Source organism: Nicotiana tabacum, chromosome 17 (genome assembly GCF_000715075.1).
Source record: "Nicotiana tabacum cultivar K326 chromosome 17, ASM71507v2, whole genome shotgun sequence".
NCBI classification, from domain to species: Eukaryota; Viridiplantae; Streptophyta; class Magnoliopsida; order Solanales; family Solanaceae; genus Nicotiana; species Nicotiana tabacum.
This window is the reverse complement of record NC_134096.1, coordinates 131,912,865-131,923,809: the sequence shown is the minus strand read 5'-3', so window position 1 is coordinate 131,923,809 and position 10,945 is coordinate 131,912,865. Positions and strand designations below refer to the sequence as shown.

Here is a 10,945-nt window from a genome sequence, read left to right as displayed (position 1 = left end):
AATAAGATACAATTGCATCCACACAAAACAATCAAATAACAGCCAAACACAAGCCCACACGTAAATCCTAAGAACCAAAGACACAGCTATCTGGCACTTCAATTATTATCATTATTATTACAGTATTTTTTAACATGATAATAATTGATTGCATATTTCACCATTTCCCACCACAACATACGAGTAACTAATTACATTTTCATATTCGCCCTTCTTTTTCATTCATTGCTTCGGTTGTCAGATTCCATTTTACAGTGCAAAAATACACTAACATCACGAAATCATAACATATTGATTGTATCTCACGTTTTTGCCCCCCTTTCACGGGTTCTTTGCCTTTTCTTCATCATTTCCCTTTCGGTCTCTTTCTTCAACACCCCATTTTGCAACAAATCTTTCTCTAAATACTCTTTTTTATTTGGCATTCTTATCCGTTTTTGTTTCTGGGTTTTCTGTTATGTGGTGGGCTGCATGCTGTTGGTTTCTGAAATCTGCATATTTTCGCGGGGTAAGAAGCAATGTGTGTGTGTGTGTGTGTGTGTTTTATTTTGATCTGCAAGCTTTTGTATGTATATTGCTTATGTATCTTTGCTTTACTTTTTTGGGTATTGATCTGATCTCTTGCATTATTCAAGATTTGACCTTTGATTTGGCAGCATCTAGTGGTCATAAAAACACAATCTTTGAAATGGGGTCGGTGAATATAGCAACTAGTGCCGTTGTTTTTGACCAGGGAGGGGGTGGGGAGGTGTTGTGCGGAAAAAGGTTAAATTACTTTGCTAGTAATTCACTGTCCATAATGTTATAATGCTGTGATTTTGTTTTTGAGGTACAATTTGTTCTCTGTTTATCTTAAGGTTTCTGTGAGCTGGAATTTCTGGTGATTTTAGTGGTATGATAGTTTGCAGGACTATTTGTTGTTTTTGTGTTAATATTACCAAGTGGCTTAGGAGTCTTAGCAGACAAGTAATTTTAAGTTGTGCATGATCCTTATCATGAGCTCTTTTACTTCCAGTAAGGTGTCAAAAAGATCGAGTCAAGCTGGATCATGATTGTATCATTGTGATTTTGGAGGCTCGGACTCTCCAACAATTTAGGAGGCAAAAAGAGGAGGGAATATAAGGCAAAGTATAGTAAATGATGTTTGTTGCTTATATTTGAGTTTATCATTAGTTTAGTTGAAATCTATTTGGGATACTGCCTGTATGTGGTTTGATCTTTAAGATATTTGTAGTTACTCATTTTCATTTGAAAGATTTCGAAATATTTGCTCCAATTCTTTTTCACAACGCACATCCAATACATTTATTATGCTCAAACTCCTCACTAAACTGATATTTATAATGCTCATACTATATCAAATAACTCTGCAGGCTGATAGATATATTGCTAAATTTTCCATTTCAGGAAGCTGGGGGATGTATTTGCAGTGTACATGTGTAGGTGATGTTCATTTTATAATCGGAGATAGTAGTTAAAAAGAGAGCTAAAGACATGGCAACTGCAATGGGTAGAAAGGCAGCTCCTGCACGGAATATAGTGGCATTTAGATCTTATCAGAGTCGGGCTGAGATATTGGTTAAAACTTATTTGTTAGCAGATCCTTTTATACCTTACACTTCTGTCTTTGCTGGCATATTTGCTTGCAAAATGGTAATGTTTATCGATCATATATCTTTTATCTTTCTTGTGACTATTGAAGAAAGGACTTCCCTTTTTTGATTCAAAGCTGACACATATTTGATGAAGAAACTTTACATGTTCTTGATCTTCTTTGTCACGGTAGTGATGAAACATACAAAAGAAAAAGAAAGAAAATATAAAGATTTGGGGGAAATTATAATATTTCTAATTGGTTTTTCGGAAAATAAAAGAAGTATAGAACATGTCCTACATAAGTTACTTTCATTTGCTGCACAATTTTCCCCCTGTACTTCCATTCCTTTTAAAACTGTTTTGGCTCTTCACAGGTCTATGATCTATGTCAGCTGATCAGCAGTTTTTACTTCAGGACGTACACTACCCTAACAAAAATTCAAAGGATTGAGTGGAACAACCGGTAAATATTCTATCTTTATACTTCCCAAGGTTTTATTAATTCACTACTCATGTTTGTGAGACTTATTTTTCTGCAGTGGCATGTCAACAGTCCATGCCATTTTCATATCTGTTGTGTCCACGTATTTTGCATTCTGGTCCAATCTTTTCTCTGATCACAATCCTGATGGCCTTTTAATCACCAGAAGTTCACCGCTATCGACTTTTACGTTAGGGGTAAGTAATCTTCTACTGTATATGCTGAGTATTGTCTTGTGATACCCCTTCCCCTTCGGGTTTCCTTGAAAGGTCTTGATTCAGGCATTCAAAATCCAGTGGCGTATCTCTCTGGTTGTAGAATAAAGATGACTCTGGTATTTATCCTTGTAATGCTAATGTAGATGGAACTTCAATTATAAATAATTAATTAAGTATGTAATATCTGAATTCACCTCTATGTATGCTTCTTAACTAGAAAAAGTTAGGGCTCAATTTTTCTTTGGCAAAAACGTTATTGGTTTGTTGTTTCCTGTATGGACCTGTTACTCTTAGGGGAAAACAATCGAATTTTGGGTTTAAAGGGATTCAAATTTACACTTTGCACGGGGTAGAATCCCTTTGGTGCCAGCTAAGCTAAGGCTTGTTTTCTTATGTGTCTTTTATGTTCTTCTTTTGTTTCTTTTTCCCTTGCCTTTTTTTGTGTGCAAACCAGGTGGTGAGGGTGCAGTGGTAGAGCCTTGATGCATGTTATTTGAAATATGGTGACATTTCCTTTTAAGATTGTTCTCACTTCTCTGATTTCAACTCGAATAACTTTCCTTGCATCAAGTATTTGATACTGAAATCTTAACCAAAGAAAAAAACCCAATTATACTTACTAAAATCATCTTTTGAGTTGAACATATTAAAATTCTTAGCAATATCCCAATTCTGAAGACCCGCATTGTTATATAGACATTTGCTGAGTCTTATATTCGGACCGCAATCCCTGTGGCCAGGGGCAGATTTAGGGGGGCGGAAGGGGGTTTGTCCGACCCCCCTTTGTCGGAAAACTGTACTATGTATATAGGGTTAATTTTCTTTTTTATGTATATATATAATATGCTGAATCCCCTTGACACAAGTAAAAAACTTAGATCAATGGTCAAGGGGGTCCAAATTTTCTAAAAGGTTGGAGGTTCAATTCCCATTGAGCACAGTTATCCTTTTAAATTTTTGAATCCCCTTCACAAATATCCTGCCTCCACCATTGTCTGTGGCCTGGCCCTCCAGGACAGAACACGTACATGCACACACACCACACACACTCACATTTATATATGGACACTTATATTTGGAATTAGGGGACGATATTTGAGACTGACTAATTACTTTTCGAAATAAGCTTAAAATAGTCTATTATTAACTTAACACTTTTGTTTTCCCCCCGGGTAAACCAGCCACTTATTGGAGTGAAATAATACATCAATAAATCGGTTATACGATAATATATTAAGATTTATAACCTACATGAAAAGGTTGGTCTCATACATGGATATATTAGATTCACACAGGATTGAGTGAGAAGGGATAATGAAGATGAAAAACCAGTTTTTGGAGTATCAGCACCTTGTGTAATGGGGTGAGGTTTGACTTTGGAAGATATGTGGTGTTGCAGAATTGGAATAAAATGGACCTGATAGAGCGAAATGGATGTAGATGATTCATATGATGAACTCTAAGTAATTCAGAATGAGGCATAGTTGATTTATGCACGGTTTAATTGCATGGTTCGGGATGTTATTTTTAGGAGGTTAATCAAGATTGAGAAAAGGAGGAGATAAGGAACTATTTTGGAAGCTCTAACTGGTCCAGAGGGAATTCAAGAAGGATGTGATGTTGTTGAGGCCTGAGGGTCAAAGGAATGAAGATGTTCGTGAAATCATATAATTGGGTGTTATATCGAGAGAGGGATAGGAGGGAGGTGTGGAAGAACATGTATGACACCAAAGCACGTAAGAAGGTTGTAATTTTCACTTTGGTGGACAACGTAATATTGAAGGTGGACAACATAAGGAAGAGGAGGAGAAGAATTGTGGTGATTTAATGCTGCTTGTGTAAGGAAATTGGTGAAAACACCGACCAATTCCTGTTACATTTTATATTCACTACACAGTTGTGGAATTCTGCTAGTTCTCTGTCAATGTTGCTTGGTTAGCACCAACAACAGCAAAAGAAACCATCATGAGCTGGAGGAATCAACATATCAGTAAAGAGAGACAGTGTGAAGAACTATGTTTTAATTTAAGCTAATGAGAGATGAAAGAAATAGGAGATTGTTCTACAGTAGTGAAGGAACAGAAGTAGTATAAGATGAACTTTTTTGCCTTTTTTACTTTAATAGTTAGAGGAACACAAGTAGGGGAAAAGGATCTCTTTTGTTTCATGTAATTTATTGGTTTGAGTAGAAATTATCAGTATTATAACTGATTAGGATAGCACAAATGAACTGTGGTTGAGTCACTCTCACTTTTTTACATATTGTCCACACCAGCTTGGCATCTCAATGGATGACCTTTTCTATTTAGCCCCCCCACCCCACCACCAGCACCACGCACACACACAAAAAAAATATTAAGATAGCCGAGAACTAAAAGTCTTTCCTTTTTCTTAAAATGTTTTCTATAAATACAAAATACAAAAACGTATTGTTTCTTTTGTTTCCTTGTTATCCTATTGCAACAGTTTCCTGAAAGATATATAGCTTCAGCAACAAATAAATCGGTCCAAAAGTTGGTTATTATTTCTTTAAGCTGGTATTATGTCTCTTAGAATTCCATTATGTGGCTCATTAGCTTTACACCATGGTATTTGCACTATATCATTTGGTTTTGTGGATTGGGCTATGTGGTCATGTTGCATTATCTTGCTTAACGTAATAGAGTCAATATAGCAGGCATGCTGGTCAGGACTTGCTAACCTAATTAGCTTAGAACTTGATTTACCTTTCTTATTTTCATGTGTCAGTAAGTAAATTAGATGTCAAATTCTCTTGTCACCTGGCTATTTTAATCCTCAGCTTGTGACGTTGTCAGGTATCAGCTGGGTACTTCCTTTCAGACCTTGGAATGATTTGCTGGTTTTATCCTTCTTTGGGCGGATTAGAGTATGTAAGTATATATTCTCAAGTGCAAGACACTCCACTTAACATTGAAATTATTTTCTTAGTTTTGAACAAGCAATAGTTGTGTTTCCTGAAATCAGCCAGGCAGATATCTCCACCAATCTATCTCATTCATTTTTTTCTTTCTTTTTCTTTCTTTTCCCTGTCGCGGTGCATCACAAAGTGGTTATCTTTGTTATGTGGCAAGTGATCCCCTTTGTTCCCTACTCTCTGATAGGATCTTTCTGTTGCTAGGCTTAATGCTTGAATTTAAGGATAGATGCCAGACTGTTTGGATCTTGGGTCTAGGTGTGAAAATGAAAAATAAACTTAATTACCTGTAAATACTGTTGAGTGTTAATATTCACGTAATATTAGGTAGATATGAATGTGTTTGTGATACATGCTAGCTTTTTAGCTTGTTGTACAAGTATGTAACACAAGGAACTTCACTTGATGAAGACTTCAGCATTTGATCTTCAACAACTACTAAAAAAGTTCAAAAAGTTCATACCTTTAAAGTAGATTCTGTGTTGTATACTGGAAATATTGACCCATAGACAGCCATGTTTGGCTTTTAAACATTTGTACAGTGGAGGTGCTAGAAAAGTAAAAGGGATCTTTTTATTTTGTTGTTATATGGACTAAATGATATGGTCGTAAGATGGAAGTACTAACCAGATAATTTAATTAAAATCAGACGTGTTGGGTGGTGGGTTACAAAATTTAAAGTTTAACCTACCACATCTGTTTCTCAATGAATGCTTCTGCCAATCAGCTTGCAAATCACCAGTAAATTCACAAATTTTATTATGTTTTGGATTCTGGGTACTCCACATTGATTTCTATCTCGAAATATTATTTTGGAAAAAGTTCAGAGGCATGGCAAATTATTTTGGCGGGGTGTAGTTTCTTGACAAAGGGATGACATTTATCTCCTTGTTCTAATCTTTGGCTCGTTTAACAAGTTCTGGTGCACTTCTAGTGGAAACTGGGAAAAGATAGAAAAGAAGATTGACCGCTCCTTAGTGACTTGGTGATTAACAATGTTCAAGAAGTGTTTCATATGTAGGACTTTAGAGGACAATAATTGTTAAGGTAGTTGCCGGAGACTTAAGTCGATAATGGAGAATCTAATTTTAGCCTCGCTGAATGTTTTTGTTGAGAAGACAAATTTCAGGTGCAGTGATGATTAATCACCAAGTTAATTTGTGGACTCGTGATTAAATAGTGAAGTACCTCGAGGAGTATTATGCAAGTTGGATATTGAAAAGGCATATCATATTCTATTAGGAGTTTCTGTTGTATATTAAAGGGGTTTGAACTTTGAAGTGGGGATTGAAAGGAAATGGATAATGGGTTTCTATCTTTTGCTATTCCCTGAATGATGCCTTGATTTTTGTGGGCCATAATGCAGAAACTTATAATATTTGTGTTGAAATTGATTCAGTTTGCAGCCGAATTAGGACTATATACTAACACACAGAAGTCTGAGTTGGTAGAGATGGGAGATTTGCAAAATATTCACACTGGCGAGTATTTTGTGGTTGTAGGACAACAACATCACACATCATTTATCTGGGATTACCACTCAGAAAAAAACTCAAAGTAAAGATTTCTAACAACAGGTAATTGATAATTTTAAGAGGTTGAACAGTTGAAAGAGACATATATGCTTAAAGGGGAAAAATACACTATGGAGGTCTATTTTAGATAATGTACCTACTTGTATTTGTTTCATATGCCGAGAGTACTGTCAGACAGATCGGAAAAAATGATGAGGGGCTTCTTATGGGAAGGAAAAAGGGAGAGAAAATGCATTTAGTAGATTGGAGGTAAATAATATTTAATTGATAATTTTAAGAGGTTGAACAGTTGAAAGAGACATATATGCTTAAAGGGGAAAAATACACTATGGAGGTCTATTTTAGATAATGTACCTACTTGTATTTGTTTCATATGCCGAGAGTACTGTCAGACAGATCGGAAAAAATGATGAGGGGCTTCTTATGGGAAGGAAAAAGGGAGAGAAAATGCATTTAGTAGATTGGAGGTAAATAATATTTACCAGTTTGCAGTGACCAATTCAATGTAGTTCGTATATATAATGCAGCTTATGGCAACTAGTTTTCCCTGGACTTCTCCGTTTTGATTGGAACTGAAAAACGGTCATGTCTTGTGTTTCGTTAGTATAATTGGAAGAGTGGCCATTAAATCTCTGGAAATACGATGTGCAGATTTATGTGTAGTATGTCAAATTTTAACTGTTGGATTTCAGGTTGTCCATCATTCTCTTTCAGCAATTGCTGTAGCATACTCCATGTACACTGGAGAAGGACAGCTTTATACATTCATGGTACTGATATCTGAGGTGACAACACCAGAGATCAACATGAGATGGTAGGTGCTAAGAAGAAGACACGTTGGTGAAGTTCAGCAGCATCCATGTTGCAGCACCCTATGAACTTATGTCTCTTTATGGCTTTCTTTCAGGTTTCTTGATACAGCTGGACTGAAAAGATCTAGTGCATATCTGATCAATGGCGTGGTGATATTTTTTGCATGGCTGGTAAGTGAGGTCTTCAATTCTTCATGTGGCATATACAATGCCATTTTGCATAAAAGGATTTGTAGCATGGTTTGTTACGTGGATGTAGGAACGGGTATTATCTGGGGTACACTACTTTTAGCAGGTTTTGTTATATGCTGAAGAATCTGCCTCATGTACCCTGAATCATGTCATAACCGTTTAACAGGGGTATGTCAAAGCAAATGAAGAGTCCATTTAACATAAGCTGCATGACATATAGAAGGGACTGTTACACTTTGCAGTGCATTGCTACCCCTCTCTCATCCAAAATTTTCTATTCTAGATAAGAGTGGGGAGGCGGTGAGGAATAGAGGTGATTTGTGGTGAATTGGAATGGTTGCTCCTTATAATTGACACATGCCATGATTCCATTGTCTTTGAGACATTTAACCATTTCATTGATCCCTATTTAGTATTTGCTAACTGAATTCTATTACTAAATGCAGGTTGCAAGAATTTTGCTGTTCATTTACATGTTTTACCATGTTTATTTGCACTATGATCAGGTGACTCTTTGTTTATTGACAACTCTCTCTCTCTCTCTCTCTCTCTCTCAATCAACAAGGTCTTAACTTTTTCTTCCAGAGAAATTCGGCTATTTTGAAATATGTTTTACCAACACTCTTTAAGCCCAAGGAAATTCCCTCAATCAAAATCCAAGTATTTTGGTTGTTAACTTTATTTGACGGTAAAATCCATTAAAGTTTTGATCTTAAATATTTTATGGCCTGAATTGTAAGACCAACTATATTATATGAGAGTGAATCCTCTATGATTCAACACATCCTTAAGATGAGTGTCCTAGAAATGCAAATATTAAGATGGATGTGCAATAATACAAGGTTACATAGACAATAAATTGAGAGGTTGCTTGAGATAGTTGGTCATGTCTTACGTAGACCTCCAAATGCGCCGTCCGTAGAAGTGAAACCATGACGATTGAAGGCGTTGTAAGCGGACAGGGTAGACTAAAATCACATGGAACGGAGTTGTCTGTTGTCTTAAAAGACCTACAATCTCTTGGAATCCAAGCATACTTGGAAAAGGTAAAACATAACGGAAGCAAAAGATCATATAGGTTATTCCCATTAGCTGGGATGAAGACGTAGACATATTGGTATGCTTACATTATCTCCATTTTTTTTTGAGAAGGTAATATGTTGTATGTATTAAACACAAAAAAGTACATGGGTTGTACTGAAACCATATATACAAGTGAGCATAAAGAGTAAACCAGTCTACATTTCTAACAGGAACCTAATGTGTCTAAGATAGATACATTATCTCCATTTCTTGGTGGTTTTCTTTTAATCTTTTACATATTTATATGTCTGTCGATTATGTACGGAACTTGTAGTGTTATAACATCCCAAACTATTTAATATTGGAATGAAACAGGTCATTATTGAAATGGATAGTTAGGATCCATATGGCTGACATCAGTTAGCTTGGAATTGAGGCGTAATTATCGTTAGTTTGAATTAAAATGGCCGGTTATTTGCAGTAAAGGATTTTGAAGAAATTGTTCAAAAACACATTATATTCTTTAAAGTATCCTCTAGGCAAGATTCTGTAGGGATTTCCCATATAACCACCAACTCATTGATATGGGTTTTATTATAAGTAAAGCATCTTCCCTCCGATAACATTATATATAGTTTATCATCAAAAAGTCTATCATTGTGATTACTTTTAGAATGCTGTCAATCCTTCACTTATGATGATTATTTGTTACATTACCTTTTCTTTCAGAATACATGCTTTCCATTTCTATTTTAATTGTTGTTTAGTTTTGAACGAATAAATCGCGGCGCTGTAGTTGCACAAAATATAAATTGTAAATACATCATAATGCAAGTTTGTATAGCACCTAAGTTTTAAAATTGTTATTATTCAACATTAATAGAAAATAAAATATATGCATATTTACAAATGCAGATCAACCAAAAATAGCAGCAGACAATCTAATCTTTTATTAACTGAGAAAATTGGAAGTAAAGATATAATTATACGCTTTAAACAGTTGATATACTAGTAAAGAGAACTATATGGATCTATAGAAAATTCACGTGAAGGAGTAAGCATTAAGCTTAACCTTGTAATTTTAAGATTGTCCATCTCCCTTGTTGAAATTTTGGCTCGGTGCAAACTATGTTCTTCACTTATAGTTTGTATATAGATTACACAGTATATGAGACAAACCTTTTGCTGGTAAAAGTATCTGCTTACTGCAAAAAAGTTATTGGCTGGTGAGTAATACTGTTACTGAAATTGATCAAGGGGTTTTATCACTCTATTATTTCTGAAACATGGATCAACATGAATATCTCTGCAATGGTGTATGAGGTTCGGAAATAGAAGAGAGGGTTTGGAAATAGTATACGAGGATCTTTTTTTAATATTCTTTTTCTTTTCCCCTCCTTTTTCCTTTCCTTTTGCATACTTTAAGGAGTTTAGGGCAGTATCTGGAATTCCAGAATCTAGCTTCATTTCCTTTCTTTGCCAAGAAGTGCATTCTATTTATCTTCTCTTATTATGTGCTAGTATCAAATGATTTCTAATTTAATTACTAAAAATTTTCTTTTTTGAAATATGAATAAATGATTGCAGGTCATTCACATGCACATTTTCGGTATTCTTTTGGTTTTTGGAGTCCCCTCAGCTCTTGGTGTGATGAACCTGATGTGGTTCGGCAAAATCATTAAGGGGTTGAAAAAGAATCTTGCAAAAAGGCTGTGACAAGATGTCAGCATGATCAGTGCCCATTGATGCATTTTTCCCACGAACTCCTCTATACTGTACAAATAGGTTATAGGGTAGCTGAAAGGGGAAGAGAGAAGGGTTAAAGACGTCGGAAGAATAGAGGGTTAGTAGAATCAACAGAAACCAACACATGTAATTGGCTACTGGCAAAGCATGTTCAAGACGTTCACATGTCCTATATCTGTTTTGAGAAGGAAAGTATAACAATGCAATGAGAAACACCACGGGAAGTAAGTAATACATGAGCCCTGTATATGTGATCTGTTCAAATGATACAGTTGTTTCCATGCGATAAACATCTCAGAGCCAGTAACTTCACTTGCATGTTAGCGTGTTCATATAATTTTGTTGTTTCCTTCAACTTTGATTTACTCGTGTACGAGCCATCTTATTTAGTTCCATATTCTACTCCT

At 35.5% G+C, this 10,945-nt stretch overlaps 1 protein-coding gene across 5 annotated transcripts; it reads left to right on the top strand.

Moving 5' to 3' along the window:
• Positions 1-10,945, top strand: LOC107807499 (uncharacterized). 5 transcript variants are annotated; one of them, XM_016631907.2, is made up of 10 exons: positions 1-508; positions 1,016-1,123; positions 1,408-1,653; positions 1,971-2,059; positions 2,136-2,274; positions 5,112-5,186; positions 7,458-7,579; positions 7,673-7,748; positions 8,216-8,275; positions 10,380-10,945. In XM_016631907.2, the coding sequence occupies exons 3-10, from the start codon at positions 1,495-1,497 to the stop codon at positions 10,506-10,508; spliced, it is 849 nt and encodes a 282-aa protein (XP_016487393.1). In that variant the 5' UTR covers positions 1-508; positions 1,016-1,123; positions 1,408-1,494; the 3' UTR covers positions 10,509-10,945. The 5 variants fall into 5 exon arrangements, with proteins under 5 accessions (XP_016487393.1, XP_016487392.1, XP_016487391.1 ...); XM_016631906.2 differs by having other exon boundaries at positions 2-508; positions 1,016-1,128; XM_075235103.1 differs by lacking the exon at positions 1-508 and adding an exon at positions 874-892 and having other exon boundaries at positions 1,016-1,128.

Bases quoted from the DNA above. Each gene is read 5' to 3' on its own strand.
- LOC107807499 (XM_016631907.2), top strand. From the start codon at position 1,495: ATGGCAACTGCAATGGGTAGAAAGGCAGCTCCTGCACGGAATATAGTG. The intron at 5,187-7,457 runs GTAAGTATATAT...GTTGGATTTCAG, and splicing joins CTTTGGGCGGATTAGAGTAT to GTTGTCCATCATTCTCTTTC. The intron at 8,276-10,379 runs GTGACTCTTTGT...AAATGATTGCAG, and splicing joins TTTATTTGCACTATGATCAG to GTCATTCACATGCACATTTT.